The sequence below is a fragment of the Melospiza georgiana genome, chromosome 3 (assembly GCF_028018845.1).
Source record: "Melospiza georgiana isolate bMelGeo1 chromosome 3, bMelGeo1.pri, whole genome shotgun sequence".
NCBI lineage: Eukaryota > Metazoa > Chordata > Aves > Passeriformes > Passerellidae > Melospiza > Melospiza georgiana.
In genome coordinates this window covers 91,976,035-91,998,414 of record NC_080432.1, presented here as the reverse complement: position 1 = coordinate 91,998,414, position 22,380 = coordinate 91,976,035, and the positions used below count along the sequence as shown (strand labels likewise).

Below are 22,380 nucleotides of genomic sequence, written 5' to 3'. Positions count from 1 at the left end.
CCTGTAATTAATTTTTTGTAATAATGGAACTGTTTCTCTTACCCTTTCCAGCTGAATGTTAACAGGGTATTGAAGGTCTTACTAAGGAATATTCAAAGTGTTCAACTTAGTGTGAAACCCAGAAACCCTCACTGGAATAATGGTGTTATTCCTGTGTTTAAAGATTACATATTGCCTAATATTTTTTTTAAAGCTTTTAATAGCCTCTTGAAAAAAGCCTCAACCAAGTACTTTCAAGCATAAGCTGTGCTCGTGTCAAACTCATGGAAAGATTTAACTTACCCATAGTAACATGAATTTTTTGGAACATGGTTGTGGTCTTACCAAGATGCTAATAAACACTGAGCAGTGAGGATTGATTGTAGGAGCATCCCTTTTGCTAAAAGTTTGATGGTGACATTTGAGAGTTCTTGGCTGGAAAGATGGGTGGAGTCTTCCTAGAGTTTGGAGGGTCTGATGGAATCTGTTTTGGACAAAGTGGCTTTGTCCCCTCCAGTGGCTTATGTAAAGACTTAAGAATGTTATATTGCTTCTTGGGGGTTTTACCTGGTGTCCCAGGAGAAGGAAGGTGCTGCTGTAGTGGCAAGGAGCAGCATTTGAGCCTCAGCACTCCCCAAGTATCCCTTGCTCAGTGGTCAGCCAGGAGTCTGTGTGTCACTACTGACAGCTGCTGCTTTCCTCCTCTGCAGGTTTTCATTTCTGTCAACTGCCTCAGCACAGATTTTTCCTCTCAGAAGGGAGTTAAAGGCCTGCCCCTCAATCTTCAGATCGACACTTACAGCTACAATAACAGGAGTAACAAACCTGTCCACAGAGCCTACTGCCAAATTAAAGTCTTCTGCGACAAGGTAAGGTTGAATCAATGTGCAGTGACTGTTTTGGAAAGGCTGCTCCACAGCTTAGCAGCTTTTTATTTTCCTTTCCCTAATTGTGTCACTTGCTATTTTGACTCACTGAGAAGTCCTGTCTGTGTTTAAAACATTTCAACCCCTTCTACTTGGCTCATACATGTTATGATGACCTCAATTCAATTTGCTGCTCTCAAAATGCTGGAGTGCTAAGTTCCTGAGCATTGACTTTAGAGAAAGGTCAGTCAGTGGTATACTGACACTGGGAAGAGCCTTCAGCAGGAGAAATCATTGCCATTGACTGGAGCAAGTACAGGCTTGTATTTTTGCCCAAGTTCTGTTGTGTTGGTCCTTTTAAATTTCTTCATGTTTTCCTACTGCATTTGTTACCAACACCCCCAAACCAATAACTTGCAGAGCTTGTGAACAAAAGATGTACCACTGTGAGATACAGCAGCATAAAAAAGCCCATTTATAAGCTGGATGGGTGCTGTAATTTAGCTGCTCTGCCTAACTAATTTAGCACATAGAATTAATGCCTATCCCAAAGCCAGTATGCAACAGAAGCTATGAAAGAAACAGCAGAAGCTGAGCTGAAAGTAGCTGTAAAAGCTTAACTGAGTTTGCAAAGAAAGGCAATTTCCCAATCTTCATAACCTGTTCCTGCCTGAGCAGTCTTTTGAAGGTCCAGGACAAGTAATGTGTAATGTTGGTATTTCCAGAGTGACCAAGATTGTTCTAGGCCATGATAAATGCTTCCTGGACTTCCCCATTCCTTTTGATTGCTGTGAACCATGTTGACTTCCTATTTTGCTGATATCCTGCTTGATTTAGGCCTCTTATTCTTTGAATCTGGACTCCATCTCCATAGGGCAGACTCTTTCAGGTGAGAGCTGAAATGCCTCTCAGTGCAGCTGCAGGGCTGAGGCAGATCTGTCACCCCCTCTCTGGTCTGTGCTGGCTTTGCCAGACCAGTGTGTGGGCTTGCCTGGTGTTCCCCAGGACAGTGGCACAAAGATTCATCTCATGCACCATTGTTCTGTCACCCCTTACCTCCCAAAATATCCAGTGCCTGTGCACTGTGCCCCTGCTGTAGCATGCCATTAACTCACCCTGCCACGTTCTGTTGTCCATCTGTGGGTTTTTAAATGGGTCCCTCTGCATTCCTTCCAGCTGGGAGAGCTGCCTGTAGCTGCTCCTCTTGTGATACTTTCTGCAGAGAATTTACAGGGACTTAGCAAAGCTCTCCAGAGCCATCTTAAAGACTTGCCAGTAAGCCTGGGAGGCTTGGGTCTCGTGAGATTTCTTCAGGCTTTTATTTTTCCTTCTTTTTCTGTTTTCTTTTTCTTTTTTCAAGATGAGACTGAAGCAACTGTGTCATCTAATGTTTTTTCACCAGAGTAATCTGGGAATCCTGTGTGCTATCAACCTTTTTTCTCTACAATACAGAGAAGACGGGCTTGATACAGGGTAGGGGGGATCTTTTACTCCTAAATTGTCCAATCAATTACTGACACAGTGCTAAAATGACTGTCAGGCTTGTGCCACTGCTAATAAGACAAATTGGTTAATAAAAAGGCTGATGTGTAGCCAGCATATAGACTCCAATGGCTTCCTTCAAGCCATGGCAGAAATTTCAGCAAATCTAGTAATACAGTAATACCAGTGCATCTTTTATTTCCCTTTGGGACTTCGACTTACAGTCCTGATTTATTCCTCCAGATACTTTGCAAATTGGACCTGAATTAAAAGAGGAGGGGGAAAAAGGAAGGAGAAATGTACATCAAAATCAGAATAGGATAATAAAATACAAAACTGAATCTTAAAGTACCTTCCTTCCACCTTTCCCTTCTTTTCAGGCTCAACTTCACTCCCTAATTTTCTCCCTTGTCCCCTGCAGCAGTGCAGGGGACTCGCTCTTCCCTGGCTTCAGTGTGGGGTGCCTCCCATGGGAGATAGTTTCCACAAACTTCTCCAACATGAGCCCTTCCCACAGGCTACAGTTCTTCACAAACACTTTCAGCATGAGTCCCTTCCATGGGGTGCAGTTCTTCAGGAACAGGCTGCTCCTGTGTTGGTGCCCCACAGGGCCACAAGTTCTGCCTGCATACCTGCTCCAGCATGGGCTCCTTTCTCCATGGGGCCACAGGTGCTGCCAGAACCCTGCCCCAGCACAGACTTCCCATGGAATCACAGCCTTCTTTCAGTATCCCCCTGCTCTGGTGTGGGGTCCTGCACAGGCTGTGGGTGGATCTCTGCTCCCCCATGGACCTCCATGGGCTGCAGGGGCACAGCTGCCTCACCATGGGCTGCACCATGGGCTGCAGGGGAATGTGCTCCAGTGCCTGGCTTCCCCCTTCTGCTCTGACCTTGGCATCTGCAGAGCTGTTTCTCTCATATATTCTCACTTTGCTCCTAGCTGTTGCTGCAGAACACTTTTTCTCTTTCTTAAATACATAATCCCAGAGGCACTACCACCATTGCTGATGGGCCTTGGCCATCCTAAGCTGACTGGCATTGGCTCTGCTGGGCATGGGGAAGCTGCTTTTTGGAATAAATATCCCCTCAGGGAATCCATGCCTGTAGCCCTGCTTGCTGTCATATCATACACAAACCCCGTGTACTCATGGACCCCAATGCTGGCTGCTGGCTTCAGGCTCCTAAAGAGCACTGGCATTTCAGAAGGAGCACCTGCCCTGTTTTCTGCCCTATATTGAACTGTATGTAATCAACCAGCTGCTTGTGAATATTTATAGGACCATTGTTACTATTATATCCATCCCTGAATGTGGTTGTCCTCATGTGACCACTCTTACCTGTAGAAGTTCTGTTACCCATGGTACCCTTCATGGAGGGCCAAGCCTGTGCTGTGGAGGTCTGTTGGAAAAAACGCAAACCAGCAGAAAATGATGAAGTTGTGGCCACCAACACAGATGTTTCCTCTATTCCTTTGTCAAGGCTGTGCTTGCAGTGCCTGAGATGTTTGGTTTTCATCTACTCCTGTGTGGTTCCAGGACAGTGTGGGTATAATGGTGTCATCCTGTAGAATGTTATGGCACAAGCTGCCTTCAGGCTTAGCCCAGCAATATTTGGGCTGAGCAGGGATGAGGCTGACCTGTCCCAGAGGAAGAAGACCTCCTCTATTCTGAATGGAACCTCAGCTGTGCTTCCAGATGAGAAGAATTAAATACAGGGTTTCACTGTTTCACTGGCTAGAGCTCGTGTTGCCCTCTGGGATCTGCTGTTACCCTGCTAGTGAGGGGCAGTGCTGTGGGAAGGCTTTCCTGGGATGGTAGGAACAAATGAGTGGGATGCTGTTGGAAAGAAAGAGTGGGTGCAGGGCTGCTGGAGCATTGATATTCATTGAATGGGCAGCAGCATGGAGCTGCTCTTTCAGCTGAGTGATCACAGAATGGTTTGGGTTGCAAAGCACCTTTAAAGGTCATCTAATCTAGATCTCTGCCATGGTCAGGGATACATTCCATTAGGCCAGTTTACTCAAAGCCCCATCCAACCTGGCCTTGAACACCTCCAGGGATGGGGCATCTACAGCTTCTCTGGCCAACCTGTTCCAGTGCCTCGCCACCCTCATCAGAAAAAAACCTTTTCCTTATATCCAGTGTGAAACTGTCCTCTTTCAGTTTGAAACCACTGCTCCCTGAGCTCTGCTGGCAGGGCAGAAAAGCTTGTTACCAACACATACCTTTTATTTTTTTAATGTGGGTTTTGAGACATATTTACCTAGCCTGCATCAAGTTGACTTTCAAGTGGGAAATGGGAGGGCAGAGATTTTCTCAAAATGTGTGCTCATATTGAATCAGCATGTTCTCCACAAGGAAGCAGATGCTGTTCTGTAGCAGAGTGTTTGAGTAGCACAACTTTATTATTTCCACATGAAAGGTAAAAATCAGATGTGGAACCTAATCAAATCTTGCTGCTGTCAAGCTGAGATGTTGTGACTGCCCTGGACACAGAAGGGTTCAGGTGCAGCTGTGCTGAGGTTTGGGTGGAATGTCTTCACTGCAGTGGGCTGTATCAGCTTTATTGGGTCAAGCAAAGCTGGCAATGCCTATGTCTTCATGTGTCTTCTCTCTTTCACTGCCGCTGCCTGAAGCTGTTTTTTTTCCCCTTCATTGGGTGGAAGAGAAGACGATATGTGTTAATGTGTGTCAAATATCTTGGCTAATTTTCCCTTTTGTTGCTGGTGCAGATAAGCCCAGTGCTCTCAGCAGGCATAGGCAGCCTGGCATCTATAGAGCATTGATTTACTGGAAAGTGAGGAGGGCTGTTCCCATTCTCCCATGCACCATTAGGCACAGATTCCCACCCCATGGCCACAGGAGTTTTGACACCTCATTTTCTGTAGCTAATCAAGAGTTCCTCCAGTACCACACAAGGATGTGGGTGTGTTTTGGCAGCTTTGAGGAAGAGGGAATGAGAAATCATGGCTTGGTGTGGCCAGGTAACTGTTACCTTTTGCCCTGCTTTGCGGGAGGGCATTGGGAGACAGCTGGAACTTGTGTGTACCAGTTTTGGTGACCTGGTGGTAGCACAAGGACTGAGTGTTGGGGATCTCCTGTGGGCTTATCACTTCATGCAGCTGGCAATGTGACATCCCTGACTTAACCCACAGTCATGTGTGAGGTCTGGGCAGAGCTGGAGGAATGAACAATATTCTAAAGCTTCTTTCTTCCTTTTCTTTCTCTGTCATAGCTGTCTGCACCTTGCAGAAAACATGGCAATATGGCACTGTCCCCTCTGCTGCTTGGTTTGGAAGGCCAGAAACAGTGCAGGCATGAACCCAGTTAGAGAATCTGTGGATTCCACCATGACCTGGCCCTGATAAAAAGAAGAAATAATCCCTGCTTTAAAGCCTTGCATGTCTACAGCTTGAGCTCAGTGGAGGCTGGTGCAGCTGGTGCAACTGCTGCAGGCTCTGTGTGAAATGTGCAGGAGGTATCTTGCACTTGGTGATCCAAATGTGGTGTGACCTTAATGACAAGCAAGGGATCTCCTAAACTGGGGGAACCTGCAATTCTTTATTGCTTTAAACACTTCAATTATATTTTTATCAAATGCTTTACACAATTCTTATAGATGTGGGTATCTTTTGTCAGCATATCTCAATCTGACTTGAAAGAAAAGCAAGTGTTTGCATCTTGGATATGGTTGTTGGCTTTCATTAGATGGTAGGACTTAGAAGTAAGCAGGTCTCAAAGTTGACACACACTTTGGCAAACCTGCAGCTCGGGTACTGTGGAACTGACCTCCACAAACATAGCTCTGGAAGAATTGGTGTTCCTCCCTCTGCAGCTGAAAAAAACCTAAAAAATTAAAAATATCTTTCTCTCTCCCCCTCCTCTTCTTCTTCACTTACCCATTGTGCTTTCCCTTAATCTTTTGTCTGACAGGGAGCAGAGAGGAAGATCAGGGATGAAGAGCGAAAGCAGAGCAAAAGAAAAGGAAAGTGCACTGATCCCAGCTCTCAGTTGAATGCCTGTAAGTAGAACTTATTCTATCAGTATTTTAAATATTGGATTTAATTTTGGCTGCAAATAGCTTGTGCAGTAGAACTCTCAAGTTAATTTTTATCCTCTATGGACCAGTGCTTGTTTTAAGCAGTTCGTTATGGAACAGTCATTGTGTTTTGCAGAACACTGGGTCATTTAGGGTTTCATTCTGTATAGTTCTTTCTGTCCAAGACAGGGTCCTGCTGTGTATTCAGTCAGGATGGGTTGTAGCAGTTGAAGTGGTGAGGTGAAGGTAGGATTTTTGGGCTTAGAGACCCTCTCAATCCAGGTGGCAGTGAGAATGATCAGTTTCAAGTATTTTCAGCTTGATCCTAAACTTAGCTTTTAACTTAAATTAAAAAGCGTGTTTTCCACTGGTCAGCAAGTCTGTGGCAGCCTGAGGCCCTGTGCTCACTCTTCTAGAGCAAAGTGGTCCTTAGCAAGTCATTTCAGAGTGTCTGCATGTGTGAAGTATGTGGAGACTTCAGCATCACCGTACCTAAAGGATGAGGAGTTTCTTCCTGCTGAGCATCTTGCTCTAGCTGCTGCAGCTGGCAGGTGCTGTGTTGGGATGAGTGGTTTCCAGCAGCAGAGCAGCTCAGAGGAGGATGTGTCTCCTGTTGCTGGTTGGCACGGGGCAGGCGCGTGCTCTCGCTCGCTGTGCTGCCACAGCCCGACTGGTTCAGCCAGCGCGCCTCCAGCTCGCCGGGCAGGATTTTCCTGACGCAGCAGGTACAGGCTGCTGGAGCAGCCTCACATAGTGCTGAAGAGATACCATTTGCTCAAGGGAAGCTGTGGAAAGGGCTGGGTTTTTGGTTTCTTTCGGAGCACGTCACAAGAGGCAGGTTTAGCACACCGTTAGCGTTTCACAAGCGCAGCAGCCCCAGCGGCTCCCAGAAGATTCCTGTGTGCAACCCTTGGCATCCTGGCTGGAAAGGGAAGGCAGCTTCAGTACACAGTGCCCAGGATCTCATGATTTGACAAAAGCTGCTTTCCAATGTTAGTTTTCCAGGCTTGGATTTAGCCTGATATAATCCTTATTTTCCTGGAAAGTATGATCTTTGGCTTTTAAGTTCTTATGTGGGAAGTTTTTGATTCCTGGAAGCCATAAGCTGTTATACTCGCCTCCAGGATCACAAATGTCATGTGTACATGAGCTCTTCAACAGTAGAAACAGTTGGTGGCTTTTGGGCAAAGTTATTTTTGCAGAAATTGAGAAATCTTAAAAAAAATCCATTTTGCAAGGAGAAAATAGCGTATCTTCTACTGAGGACATGAGAAATGGTTTTGTTTGAAAAACATTTATGTTGTTTGCAGTTGTTTTGACCTCAGATGGATGTGTTTCCACTTGGTAAAATAAAGTCTTCAACTGTGATAGTTTGACATGAATGTGTCTGAAATGTGGTTTAAGGCACCTTCTGCCTCACTTTCTCCTCAGAGGGTCTTTGTGGATGAAGTCTGCCCTCTTGGTGGGTTGTGTCACATCAGCTGGTACATTGTGAGAGCCAAAGGGCTTTGTGGGAGACAGATCCTGGGGGAATGGACTAGGGACTGGCACCCTGAGGTGACCAGGATGAACAATGGGAGGAACTAGCCTGTGAAACTTGGAAGTGTGGAATCAAAATGTAACTTTAAATATAACAACTTGCACAAACCAGTGTTTGTACTCACTCTGTGGTGCTGACAGCTACTCTGACAGCTACAGCTGTCTCTTTAGGACACTCCCAATTGGAAACACACAAGTTGTCCCTTTTCTTCTTTGTATCCTCCTGGCATAGGAACACTAGCAAGCTTTTGAGGGACTGGAGAGGGAGAAGGTGGGGCCAGGACTGATTTTTGCCCTCTCTTTGGATGGCTGACTTGGTACATGGAAGACCTCAGTTCCTCTCTTGGGTTGATGCCACGTTATTGTCCATCCTAATTAATATCTAAACAAAGTAGAGCCGTTCAGTTGGAGAGGTGGAGAAAGCTTTGACTGCTCTGAGAAACAAACCCTCAGGGCCCAGGCCCTCAGCTGAGAGGGAGGCAACCAAAGTTCCAATTCCCGTTACCACAGGAGCTTTTTGCTTTGACCCTGACTGCAGAATACCCTTGTTCAGCAGTGTATGTACCTTTTAGATGATGTAGGGCCCCGTCAGAGCCTTCGGTATCCTCAATCCCAATCTTTGTTTCCACAGTTTCTGATGTCAAAGTGCCCATGCTCCCCTCACACAAACGCACTGATATCACCATCTTCAAGCCCTTCATGGACCTCGACACTCAGCCTGTCCTGTTCATCCCTGATGTTCACTTTGCAAACCTGCAGCGTGGGGCTCATGTGAGTAAAGCTCGTGGCTCTGGGGATGAGGAGGCTCTGAGATGTTTTTGCAAAAGGCCTGGGATGCTGTGTGTGTACATATGCAATGTCAGAGTGCATCAGTGCTGTAATCAAATACAGGCTGAGTCTCATGTGGGCAAGAAATGTTCCTCCAAGATACATTGGCTGAAGTTAACTTTCTTTCTCCATCAAATTATTTTCCTATCAAGTCCAGTTTCTGTGAACCTGAAAGGATTTTTCCATTGCATGAACTGCAGGGTGGTTTTTACTTGTGGCATCCCTTGGGATCCTGGTGTGCTGTTGTACAGCACAGACTCCTCCAGATCCGGCTGCAGGGTGAAAATCCACCCTGTGGAACTGGCATGTGTGTGAGTTCTGTGATCCACTGCCAGGGTGCCCTGCCTCAGTGTTCCTGGAAAGTTCCAGCTTACAAGAAACAGGAAGGGGAAAAATTTAGCATGCAGCCAGGTTTCAAAATCTGGAACTTTGCTGTGCCAGGAGTTCTGCCATGCTCTAACATAATCTAAACCTTACTTTTTAAGAGCATTGCCCGAACTCCTAGCAAAGAATGGAGAATAAACTGGTATCCATAAGCCTGACATTCCTGCATGTTTTCATACAAAGGCCTTAGTACTGAGTTTTGTCAGAAGATTCTACACCAGTCCAGGGAGGACGCTAGTTAGCTTCTTTTTGTTCCTGTGTCTCATTTGAGATCCTTCATTACTTTATACAAAAAAAGGTAAAGAAGATGTTTACTGGCTTTTGGAGCCAAAATGTCATTTGATTTAGCGTTGAAAGATTATAAGAGAAAATTAACTCTAGTTCTGGATGAAATACTCACAAAATCTCCCCTTTGTTTTTAAAGGTCCTTCCTGTTGCTTCGGAAGAACTAGAGGGTGAAAGGTAAGATCTGCCCTTCAACCTCCTGACACTTGCCCTCAGACAGAGGGATAAGTCCCTGCGATTGTACCACTGCTAACTTTTTGCCCTGTCAATGACAGCTCCAACCTGAAGAGAGGAGCTTATATTGGTGAAGAGGACTTTATTGCTACTCCAAATAAGATGGCCAGAGTAGAAGAGCCAAAAAGAGGTATTTTCTTCTTTCAGGGACTGAATTTTTGGAGTATTTATACATCATAATAGAGAGAGGCATCTGAGGTTAAAGAATGTTTTAATTCATATTGATGTATACTTCAGACTGATTTTTCTGGCTTTGAGTAGATAGTTCATGTATCAAGATATGGTTCAGCTCTGTAAATATTTTAGATTGTGAGAATTTCTGTGGGTTTCTGCCAACTCAGACAGTAATGGGCTCTGAACCTCTAAGGAAAGAGTTAAGATGAGGTGAGCAGCTTACCAGTGTCCCTCATGGACTGGGGCAGAGAATTCATCATGTAATCTGCTACAAAATACTGGGGAAATCTCCTCCAGGACTATAAGCAGTGAACACCAGGAACTGGCTCTGGGTGTAAAACTGTTGTATCTTTCATGGTGCCAGGAAATTGGATGTTCACCTCTGAAAGCCAAGCTAAGAGAATATTCAGCTGATTTTTAACTGAGTTTCAGTCTTTGCAAGTTCATGTTGCTGTGGTGGTGTGAAAGGAGATGAGAGGTCCCTTTGGGGTGTTGGAGGTGGTGTGCCTGATTGATGATAGTTGTATTTGGAAGGACCAGAACAAAGCTTGAAGTATTAAACCTATTGAAGTATTAAACCTGTGAAGAAGCAAATGCTAAGTCTAGCAAGTCTGACCATAATGGGGCTGCACTTCTGCAGTCTGGATAAACTAGTAAGGAAGGGTGAATTTTATAGAAGGAAATCAGACTTTTTGTTTTTTTCATGTTGCTGAATGCCATAAAAGAAGCCCCATGAGATTCCCTCTCCTTTGGCTGACTCTCATCTGACCTGTGCTGTAACTGAGACTGTGTGTCCTGTCTTCCTTTTTCAAATCTACAGTCCTCCCTTTTTAAAGCTGCCTTTAACAGGCAAATTGGGCAATGCATCAAGGTGCTGTGCTGTCCTGAGTTCACCTTGTTCCATTAGAAATGCCTGTAATTGTTGCATGTTGCAGGTGTGTCAAAGCTGTGCCTGATGAACCCTTGCAAACAATCCAGGCTGCAATACCTGGTCATTAGAAGATGGATTAAAGACAGCAAAGCTGTTAAAGTCCAAGCTTTCTTGCTCTCCTGGCTAATTCCTCAGCCTTAATGCAGTTTTTAATGAGGCTGATGTTACATGCAGTGAGTCTGTGCTAGCTTGAGAACGCGAGGGATGCTCACCTAATTGGGGTTCCTGCTCTTCATTCCCCTCCTAGAGCAGATCAGGCCTGCACTGTGTGTCAGCTCTGGTGTAAGAGTATCACTGAAACACAGCAAGGGGCAGGAAGAAAGATGAGACGGTGTAGGAAGAGCACAGAACTGTACAAATAAATTATTTTAAAATTAGGAGCTGGCCAGGATGTCTTCACCTGCTGTCATAGCACTTGTCAAACCATTTGATTGTGGAAAGTCTTATGGCAGATGACTAAGATATGGAAGAACCCAAGAGTCTCAAAGATTTGTGTTTTGTGTTCCTCCTTTATTTGTTTCAAATATGACCTTTTTTCTAATAATAGAGAGAATAAAGAAAATACAGAGGTATTTTGACAATAAAGATGCTTGAGCATGCAGTGGCTTTATGTGCAAGAAGTAAGTTTTGAGCTAACCTAGCAGTGTGTGTTTGTGCTACAGTCTTAAATGAATATTGAATGTATGCATGTCTATTTCTTCATGAGGTCCTCAGTGAATGTCCCTGTGTGCTTAGCCACTGTGGGACACAGATTTTTCCTGAGGAGCAATTGCAGAGTTAATTCCTCTCCACATTGCTTTCCAGTGCTGCTGTATGTCCGAAAAGAGTCAGAGGAGGTCTTTGATGCACTGATGTTGAAGACACCATCTCTGAAAGGCCTCATGGAAGCTGTAAGTAATGAGGTCATTCTGTAGTCCTTGAGAAGAAGCCTTGGCTACCCAGTCCTTACACACTGGCCAGACACAGGAGTCAGACTTGCAGTCACAGCTTGTGTCCACACATTTCTGCCCTTCTGGATAAGAAGAATAAGGAAGATTTCTTTTCAATAACATGGAAATTATTGCAAATAATGCTTTAATTTATTGTTAAGGTAATTCAGGAGGCTTGTCTTTTAATTACCTTACCCCACATCTGTGGGGTCTGGGTGTAAGAAGCCTTCCAGAAGATAGAGGTCAGTCAGACTTGATTATTGGATGTTCCTCTTGTCAGAGAGGGTACTTTTGCTAGGAGATGGAGTGATTTTCAGAATGTATCCAATGGCTTGGGTTTGTTTCAGCCTTTCAAAACCATGTTTGGGGCCTTGCACTGCCCTTTCACAAGCTGGTAATGCAGAGCTGCAAGTCCCAGCTTCTGTGTGTTGCTGAGCACTTTTATATATCTGTGCACACATGTGTGAAATTGCTCTTTGCTGCTTGACTTCCAAAATAGCCTTCCACTATCCCTGCTGCTGCAGAGCAAGGGAAGTACAGAGCTTAAGTCCAAGGAATGGTGTCATATTTGGCATGAGCTCAGAACTGGCACTTGTCTGTCTCTTTCTGTGACTAATGCCTCTGCTCAGGGAACAGGGGCTTTGGGATGTGCAGACAGGTCTGGCCATTAACTTTTGGTTGTAGAGATAGTTGTGTAACCAGAATCTTTATCTCTTCCTGGCTGTGAGGCTTTGCCAGCTGGAAGGTGGGGGCTCATGGAGAGAGGGTTTGAAGGCTGTGAAGTCCTCCCTTACCCGTGGTCCTGAAGTGAAGCTGCACCTCCGTTGTTTCACTCGGATTTCTTAAAGAAAGGAACCAAGTGCTCACAGCTGCAGCTTGGGAGAAACTCCCTGTACATTTGCATGTCAAAGCAGTGTCTTGGCTTGGTACTTACTGTGGTGTGATAGAGCAGTTTGCCAGAGTAAACCAGGTTTAGGTTACTGACCTCAAGGCTTTCTGGAAGTTGTGCAGTGCAGTGCCATGGTCAGTGGCTGTGGCTCCACACTGGTGTCACCCTGCTGGGGAAGGAGAATGTTCCTGATCACCTCATGCCCTTAGCAGCAGAGGTCCTCTCTCTGTTGCTATTTTCTTCTCTCAGCCACTGTCATGACTGGTTTTCACTTGATCCCTCTGACACTAAATTTAAAATTGGTTTTCAGTATGCCAAGAGAACAGAGAGCCAAGAGAGAATGAGAGTCAGGGTGTGTGGAGTGGGCTTTTAGTGGGTGGGATTTTGAGAGTAGGGGCAGGAGGTTGCTGTATGAGAAGTATCCAGATTCAAACATGGTTACATTTTTTGTACAGAAGTTAACTAAATGCAGAGAAGGGGTTCTGATCTGTGCATTTACACTATAGTTTGGGATTTAGTGTTACCTTTATAGGGCAGAGCAGTTGTCCTTATTTGCAGGCTTTTTGTTGTGGTTGTTCCTTTCTGTAAAATAGGAAGCGAAAGACAATGACAGCAGTCTCCTTACTTCACCAATCATTGCTTTCTTTTATTCTAGATATCTGACAAGTATGATGTTCCTTTTGATAAAATAGGAAAGATCTTCAAAAAATGTAAAAAAGGGTGAGTATGTACCTGTGCAGTAACTGCCTAAGAATATGAAGACCTTATTCAAAGCTGTAGGCACATCTGCTGTATAATTCCTCCATGCACTGCAGATGTGTGAGTGCCATTTGCTGTTCTGTGTGTGTGCACAGGTACACACATTGCAACGTCATCCACAGAGCTGAAGACTATGGAAAGGCCCTATAGAAATATGTAGTCTGGCTTCCTGGGTAAATACAAGTCACTGAACCTCTCTGAGCTAATTGATAATTGAATCAGAGCTGATCATGTCAGAGGAAGAAAAGTTCAGTTTGTTAAAAGACTCCCAGTGATGAAGAACTTCCTTCAACCCATGTTAAATTGTTCCAGTGGTGTCTGGGCTTACTGTATCTGCATTTGGCTACAATTACTGAACCCTGGTTGTATTTTTGTGGGCTAAGTTGAAGAGAACTTAGCTGTGAAGTGTCTGTTTCTCCCAGAGGCCATACTTAATCTTTTTATTTTGTAGCATAAGTAATTGAGTTTCTGAACATTGTCTGCTTTTGTTTTATCTTTTAATTTCTCAGTAATTTTCTTGAGTTGTCTATAAGTGGTTGTCAGTTTGGTGTCTCAGCCCTTTCTCCTTCTAGCCAGAAAATTACACCCTTCCAGAGTTGTACTTTAATAGCAGAATTACCCCACCAGAACAGCTGCAAAAAGCTTAAAATCTGGGATCTCTAAACAATTGTTAAGCACAGCTTTGTGTGCATGTGTGCACACAAACACACAGGGACTGACCTTTCTGGCAAATGAAAGAAGTGGCCAAGCATGAGTGGTTTCTTCCCTGCAAGCTCTGGAGGGTTTTGTGCTGATGGTTTATAACTGACTAGCAAACCCATTCAGAGCCCCAGGTGCCTGCAGCTTCAGAAGGATTCTGCTGGTTCCAAGATCTCTCTCCCTCCCCGGTCCAGGAGCCAGATTTAATCCTTCCATTCAGCTCCTGAGAAGTGTGGCTGCCAGCCTTGATGGCAGGGTTGGGTCAGAACAGCCAGATCTGCTGTGGCAAGCAATGAGTCAGCGAGAGATGAGCAGGATCTTGTGTTACCCTTGGATAGTCCAGGCTTTTTTAGGTTTGAGAGTGCCTTTGGCATTTAGAACTGTAAAATACCTGATCTGTTTTGTTTTCCCAGAATTCTGGTCAACATGGATGATAACATTGTGAAACACTATTCTAATGAAGATACCTTCCAGCTGCAGATTGAGGAGGTTGGAGGATCTTACAAGCTGACTTTGACTGAGATCTAAGATCACAGATCACTGTGGATTTTAAACAAAGGTCTCAAGTGAACATTTTCCCATAATTCAGTATGTTGGGCAAAACACTAATCACCTCCAGAAGAAAGCCAGATGTTTGACTTGTTCTGGGGAGCAGAGCAGTGGTTTTGCTTAATACATTTGTGTTTGTGTTCTTGCTCATGATCTTCTTTGCACTTGAAATGGGCAAGTCAAGATTGACAATTAAGTGGAGAGCGTGTATATATTTTTACTAGTGTATAAACCACTAGTAGCTATGGGAGGGGAAATCTCCTGTAAGGTGGCCTTTTAGACTGGTGATGTCTTATTTATCTTTTTAGTAACCATGTTTGAGCCTGTTATCAGCTAATACCATTTTACTGGACTGTTTTCTGCTAGGGAGAGCTGCAAAACTACTGATTGATATTAGTAGGAGTTGCATGCAGGTTGGAGAAAAGTCTATAATGTTTACTTGTGACCAGGGCAGACTGTTGAAATCACTTGTGTCATTTGGGGGGAATGTAAAACTGCCTTGCTTATGAAGAACTCGCCTTAGTAACTGTGTGAACTCTCATCAGATGAAGCTATATTGTATATAAGTGCAATATATTTTTGAAGGTTTGTAAATGTGTACATATAAGCAATATATAATATATATAAAATATGGTGTTCTGTATATACCGTGAATATATGCAATGAAGCCCATCTAAAAGGATGCCATATACAGAGAAATCATATTTAACATAAATATTTAACAATGGACAAACCCTTATCATGCACCAAAGGTGAGCACACGTTTGTACATTCATAGAAGGCACAAGAGACCTGCTTGTTAAACATGGATCTTCCTACGTGGAAGGAAAAAGATACTGCTCTCTCCTAAATCCTCATGCACAGGCAGGTGATGGAAGTCCTGGTTTCTGTCATGAACTGCCACTAAGTCCTGAAACAGCTGGGTACTGCTGTCCTGGGAGGTGATTTGGGCCGAGTCTGAGCTGGTTCACAGGAGGAGCTGGACAGATGCAGTTCTCTTGTAGTCTCATGTTTGAGGGTCAGGAAGAAGGTCTCCTCAAGGGTGGGTTTTTTTTCTGAAGCAGTGTACTCAAGGCTCAGCTGGATGCTGTCTGCACCAGCAGCTCAGGCTGGATGAACCCATGGGCTAGAGGAGCCAGCTTGCACAGCCTGGGACATCAACAACTGGAAATCACAGGCAAGGCTTTTGAGAGAGGAGCGTGCCAAAAGGGCTCAGCAGGCCAAGTGTTAGCAGGGAGAAGGGCCTCCAAGTAGGTGATGCATTCTTGGTGTCGGTACATACCATGGACCTGCTGCTGAGCTGGAGAGACCCAGTGGGCACAGCAGGTATCCTGAGCCCCAGCTGGGAGTGCCAGACACCCCCAGAGAGTACTGCCCTGTGCTATTTACTCATTGTGTGTGTGCTTATGAAGGAAAGGCACTCTCTGGTTAATAACAAGTGAAAGAGGAGCACTTAAAGGGCAGCACTAAGGCACAAACCTCAGTTACATAGCGAGCAGATGAACATATGAACATGAGTGCCAGGTCTGGTGTGAGGCTTTAGTTAGGGATCTGGGTATGGAAAGAGGTTTGTAACATTTTCAGACAGTACAAAGCTGCACATACCTCACCTAGGACATGAAGGTCAACCTGGAAAGACTGGAGAAATAGTCCAGAAAAGTAGCATATTATTTTACTTAATAATTAATGATTCTACTTAATGGTTAACAAATTGTAACCTACTGTTGCTTAGCTCTCTTATGGTGCTGTTTGGAAGGGGAAGGCAAATGCCACGTTGAGTTGATCAACAGGAGCATGACCCGAAGAAATAGGAGACCCCCTCCTCCTCTTTGGCTCTGCGTGGCACTGCCAAGGTCTCCACTGGAGCATGGACCACGTGGTCCTTTGGCCAAGGCTCATGGCTTCTGAGGAGGAAGGCCTGCATGCTCTGGCTGGTGAGGGCTCATGTTCAGATGGGAGGATTGATGGGAGCAGCCTCCCGACCCATGGACATGTCCTCCCTGTCCATGGCAAGCACAGGGAGTAGGGATGTAAATCACAGAATTTCAGGCTGGGTGTTGAGGCAATTTTCTCTAGTGAGAGCAGCAGGTTGCCCATAGAGGCAGTGCTTTAGCATCAAAGGTCCCCAGAGCCAGGCTGAGCAAAGGTATCCTTGGACTGTCACAGGTGTAATTGATTCTCCCTTGGTGGTGAGTCCAGGTGACCACTTGAAGTCCCTCCCCACATTCTTTTTTAATGATTATATAAAATACAGTATTTTGGAATTTGTATTTTGATCAATCCTGAGCTGATTCATTCCATCCCCCCCTCTATTCCCCTCCTCCTTCCTTCTCCTCTTTTGTTGATGGACCCCAGCAGAGGGCTGGTGATGCTCTGGGCACTGCAAGCTCCCCCCAGCAAACTCACACAGGTGCATCTGTGGCTGTGGGTGTGTGGCCAGAGCGTGTGGGCTCAGGCCCAAGGGGAGAGGCTGATGTGCAGCTCAGTGCTGAAGAGACTTGGCCAGCAGCTGCCACCCCCTGCAGGAATGCACCTCTGGCACAGCAGCCATGGGACCTGTGCCCAGCCAGCACCAGCTCCTGCTCGGGCTTCCCTTCAGCTGCCACGGGAATCCTTCTACTATGGCAAGGGAATTTTTTTAAAAAACCTGATATATAGAATACATATATATATTTACACATTTTTATTGAAAGTGGAAGTTTTATTACAGAAACTTGGTCTAGGGTCAGGGAAGTAGATTTAGAATCTCCATAGAGTAAGATTGACATGAATGTTATTTCTTTTTACTGCTTAATGAAGTATGTGAACTAAATCTGACAATTGTTTTCCACTATAAGATATTCTGGGACACGGGTCTTATAACAGTAGCAGCAATGTCATGTATGTTTTATGAAACTGATTTTTTTTTTTGTTTTGCCTGCTGTTTTTTAATTGAAAATGTATTTTAAACCAAGCTATTAAATTTTATATGTTCATTTCTAATGATGAGTCTTCTATATAACAAATGCATCTGCTCTTATCCCTTCAATTTTCCTCTGACACGGAATCTATAAAACTCTGGTGATTGTTTCCTCATTTCTTCTTGCAAAAGAAAATAATCCCAGTGCCAGCCTTGCTGTTGTTATTCCCACCTAGGAGATGGCCAGCTCCATTCTCATTCCCTGCTTTATTCCAGCTGACCTCGTTCAGTGCAGTGTGTGGGGAAGCTGCAGCATTTGCTTCCATAGGACCTTTTCCTTTGGAAGGAGAGCAGAACATCCATGGGTAAGTTCAGGTGTGTTGGGGAACACTAGTGAAGCTGCTGGCATTGACTTGCCCAAACTGAAAACAAAATTCACACTAACATCTCCAGGATAATCCTAGCACCATGGTACCTGGAGTGGTGTTCACCTCCTCTTTTTCACTCTCAGAAAATGTCTCAACAAGCTTTTGCTGTAGCTGGCTCCAGCCCCTGCAGCAGCTCCTGTGCTGGCATTTCCCAGTCACCAGGCTTGTGTCAGCATGCTGGGGCTGGGTGGGGAGCAGCGTGGGGGGCAGAACATTTCTGGGCCAGGAAAAGGCGAGGAAAACCTCTCCTTATTTCCTTATTTATTTGTAGTTCTTGTGCAGGCTCTGCTCACAGGTTTGCCCCAGGTGCAGGAAGATGCTGCAGTGTGCCACGACTGGGGGATGCACCAGTGCTGGGGGTGCCCTGTGTCATCTCCACCTGCGTCTGTGCTTGCTGGAAGACTGAGCAGGGTTCTGCCCCCATACCCCACAGCTGGTGTGTGGCCATCTCACTGCAAACCTCAGCATGATACAGAATCTGCTGCAGTGCTGGCTGAGAAGGAGCTGCTCCCCTCTTCCCTGCCCGGGTGGCACCACCATTTTCCTCAGCCTTCACATGGTGTGTGTGTGTGTGTGTGTGTGTGTATATGTATGTATGTATATGTCTGTGCCAGCACTCCCTCCTCCTCCTGACACCCTCAGCCCTTTTCTATTCAAGTGAGTTTAGAGGAAGTGAGGGTGAACCTCCAGAAATGCAGCTCTGAGCTCCCAGGGTAGGGAGCCTTACATGGAACTCAGTGCTTCTTCCTGGGGCATGACTCAGGGCTCTAAATAGTGAAAACATTTAGTTAGGCTTTTAAGATCTGACCTCTTTTTGTATGGGAAAGCTGAATTCTGCATTACCCTCCAGCTTCTTGATGGAACTTGGTCAAATAAGGGTTTGCAAGAGCACAGAGCTTCAATGCTCCTCAATTTGGTTTGTATTTTAGATCACTGGAGCCATTATTGCAATTGAATTATTAAATATTAGACAATATTTAGATTTATCTAATAAATGAGTTCTCAGAATTTGTTTAGCTGCTTGTCCTTGGACTATCCTGCCACACCACTGGAAACACTGCATAGTTCACAATGCTGCGGAAGGAATATTTGGCTTTTTTCCCCCTTTGGCTAGTGTCAGTAGCTGCTGTGGTTGGGGTGGGCTTTTTGGCACATCCCACAGGGCAGTGCTGCCCTGCCCCATGCATCTGTGTGCCTGTGCATGCAGCTCTGGTGTGCCCCCTGGCTCAAGCAGGATTTATTTTGTCATGCCTCCAGCACAGCCACCCTGCAGGCTGCAGATGCATGTGCCAATGGCAGCTGGTGACCAGCCTCAACAGCTCTGAATTGGTGTGTCCCTGCTGCAGAACTGGTCACCTTGGGTGGCATCCCTAGCCTAGAACTGGCCTGCAGGTCACTCACCACCACTGCAGTCTGGGAAGAAGGCAGAGGAAAGCCTGGCAGCAGCTCTGATGAGTGGGAATGCACTCTGATGAGTGGAAAAGTGTTTGGGTGTCTTAGGGATTTGATAGGTGGAGGAGAGAGAGCCCTGGGCTCAGGGATTACAGCAGTGAGGGATGGTGGAGCATGCTGTGCTGGTGGCTGCTGCCACCTGAAAAAGACAGTGAAAAAGTTTTTCCCACTGAAAAAGACAGTGGGAATTGGAGTGAAATTTGGAGAGGGTGAAGTGACATGGGGAAAAGTGAATGGAGTCCTGTGGTAGCTCAGCACCAGGGAAATTCCTCAGTGTCCAGCAGGAGAGGAGAGCTGGATGGAACCCCAGCCAGGCAGTGCTGGCCCTGCCAACTTGATCAATCTGCTCTTCCAACTCTGAGCTTGCTGGTTTGGGTTGAGCAGGGCACTGTCCTGCTGCTACTGCCCAGGAGTTTGGATGGAGCCAACCTGCCTGCTCCAGCCATCAGGATATGCCCAGACAGAGCCCAGTCCTGGCCTGGAGGGACAGCCTGGAGCAGCTGCTGTCTGCAGGGACACAGGGAGCAGTGCTGAGCCCTGCTCAGGGGGTGACAGGTGTCTGGGAGAAGGGCACAGGAGAGCAGGGAGTGGCACTGGCTCTGCCAGGCAGCGGTGCCAGGGGCATAGGGAGGGGCTGGTGCCAGTGCTTGGTTTGATGGTGCTTATAAACTTGTCATGATAAGGCTTGCTTGATCTTTTTCCTAAACAATTACATGAGCTATTAATAAGTAAATAAAAGAGAAGTGATCACACAGTGGTCGGCTTTGCAGATTGTGTTCCCGCAGCTTCTCACTTTAAATGTTCTGAGCCTGTCAGCCAGTGCTGACCAAGCATTTCTGGGGAGCAGCAGTGCTGGGTTCCCCATCTTGTGGATATCCTAAAGGGCCCTAAACCAGCCCCCTCCCACTTGCCTCTGCTTTGTGTGCTTAAAAAAGAGCCCAGGCTGCAGGCAAAGAGGCTGGTTGAGACCTGCTGTCTACAAAGCCTCAGGCCAGGGTAATGCCTGAGACAGAAGGAGACAGTTATAAAATCAGGGATGGCAAGCTAAAAACCAATCCATTGCTGCCTGAATCACCCCCTGCTGTGCTACATGGCTGTTCCCAAATGAGCTGGCCCCTCATGGCAGCCCTGTCCAGAGCTGTGCCTGTGAGTGACCCCCAGCCCAGCCCTGGGGGCTGCTGCAATGCCTTGGGCTGCCCAGCCTCGGCAGATGTGAGGGTTTTGGTGAGAGAAGGGCTCAAATCCACCTCCTCTCTGTAGAGGCACAGCTTGTCCCTGCTCCTCTGTACATGCTGCAGGGCAAGAGACCACAACACTGCCCCATGAATGGCCAGCAGCACCCCCAAGACCCCATTCTGACTTCCACTGTTTTTTTCCCAAGGAAAAATTTGAGCCCTTCTCCAGGACTGAAAAAAAATTTGAAAGATATCTCAAGAGAAAGAAAAATGAAGATTATGATTTTGACTCTAAATCACTCTCCTTTGTGCTTTTTTTTTTCTTTAGGTCCATATTTCAGCTCCTAAGTGCTGGAAGTTAATGATGCTCTTCAACACCATCAAATTGTGCAATATTTAATTTCTTGGAGGAATTTCCCCCATCACCCTGCTTGGAAAACCCTCTCTCTCTGCTTCTCAAGGTTTTTTTTCACGCTGCATTACATCTACCCATTACCCTGCTGTTATTTTGCTCTAAAGGTACATCTTGAGGCTTTTATGAACCATATTTGAGCTCCCTGACGACAGCACTCGGGCAGATGTAATCCAGTGTGACAGAGCGTGTGAATGCCATAAAGTGCAGGGGGAAATGTGGCCAGCAGGGACCTGGCTGCCTGCAGCAGCACTGGGATTTCATGCCCTGATGAAGGGAGGAGGACTTGACCTGAGCTGGGGCAAAAACCAAGCTGCCAACCAGGAAAATCTATGTTTGGCCCAAACAGTCAGGCTGAGGCACTCAGGCAGGGAATTCACAGCTCAGCTTGCTTGGGTCAGTCGCTCGGGAGAAAAGGTGGGGTGGTGCTTGTGGAGCACAAGGAGCTGCAGCCAGGGCTCAGCTTGACTGGGAGTTACTGGGTGTGTAGGGAAGGTTTTGGGGTAAAAGCAACGTTTCTCCCCAGTTCAGAGCCTTTCCCATCCAGCAGAACTGTGACTGTGAATGTTCAGCCACAGACTCTTCACAGATCACTGCATGGTTGGGGTTGAAAGGGCTGTCTGGGGGCACCTGGTCCTACTCCTGTGCTCAACCACCCCCAGTCAGCTGCCCAGCACCCTGCCCAGAGGGCTTTTCAATATCCCCAGGGACAGAGACTCCACAGAATTCTGGGCAACCCATTCCTGGGTCACCCTCACAGTGAAATATTTCCTGGTGTTCTGAAACTCCTCCTGTGTTTGGGATTGTGCCTTTTGTCTTGTGCTGGCTCTCCTGGAGGAAATAAGAGATCAGAGATGAGGTGGCAATTTGGGACTGCTTTAGGTGAGCTGCAGCCATGGGGAAGAGAAGTGCAGCAGCCCAGAGTGGGGTGTGCAGCTGGGGACATCCCTGGACAACATCCACCCCTTGGAAAAGCACTGCCAGACGTGGTGCCTGCTCAGCTCTCTGCTCTGCTGCCACGGTTGAAGGATGCCCAAGGGGAAAGAAACTGAGTGCAAACAGTGTTGCCTGCACTCAGGAAGGGAAAATAGCACAGCTATGCACAGAAGAGCTGTAGCACAGAACTGGAACCTGAGTTTATTTCACATTCGTCATCTTGTTGTGCCTCCTGACATCCTGAAGCAGTGCAGCAGTGAAGGGGAAGTGCACACCCAAGGCTGATGTAAGGATTTACCCATGCTGGGAAAAAAGTAAGGACTCCTTGTCCTTTTAAAGTAAATAGTGTAAAACTAAGTGGGAAAATGCTTTTGAAGGAAGGTGTTAGGATCTCCACTGCGCAAGGGGAGTTGCAGTGAGTCAGTCCAGGCAAGCACTAGTTATGAGAAAAAGCATCAAGCTGGCTGGATACTTGATCCAAACAACAGGCAGGGTCTGTTCTGCAGCTCAGAG

General features: G+C 46.1%; 1 protein-coding gene across 2 annotated transcripts in view; it reads left to right on the top strand.

Moving 5' to 3' along the window:
* The window catches only part of GRHL1 (grainyhead like transcription factor 1), a 37,882-nt gene extending 23,273 nt beyond the window's left edge, over window positions 1–14,609 (top strand). The window contains exons 9-16 of one of the 2 annotated variants that reach the window (XM_058020598.1): window positions 690–848; window positions 6,260–6,309; window positions 8,534–8,675; window positions 9,541–9,578; window positions 9,677–9,765; window positions 11,545–11,630; window positions 13,214–13,278; window positions 14,430–14,609. In XM_058020598.1, the coding sequence (XP_057876581.1) occupies window positions 690–848; window positions 6,260–6,309; window positions 8,534–8,675; window positions 9,541–9,578; window positions 9,677–9,765; window positions 11,545–11,630; window positions 13,214–13,278; window positions 14,430–14,544 (744 nt within the window). In that variant the 3' untranslated portion in view covers window positions 14,545–14,609. Of the gene's footprint in view, window positions 1–689; window positions 849–6,259; window positions 6,348–8,533; window positions 8,676–9,540; window positions 9,579–9,676; window positions 9,766–11,544; window positions 11,631–13,213; window positions 13,279–14,429 lie in introns of both variants that reach the window. The other variant, XM_058020597.1, reaches the window with a different exon arrangement.
* Window positions 14,610–22,380: the final 7,771 nt, after the last annotated feature.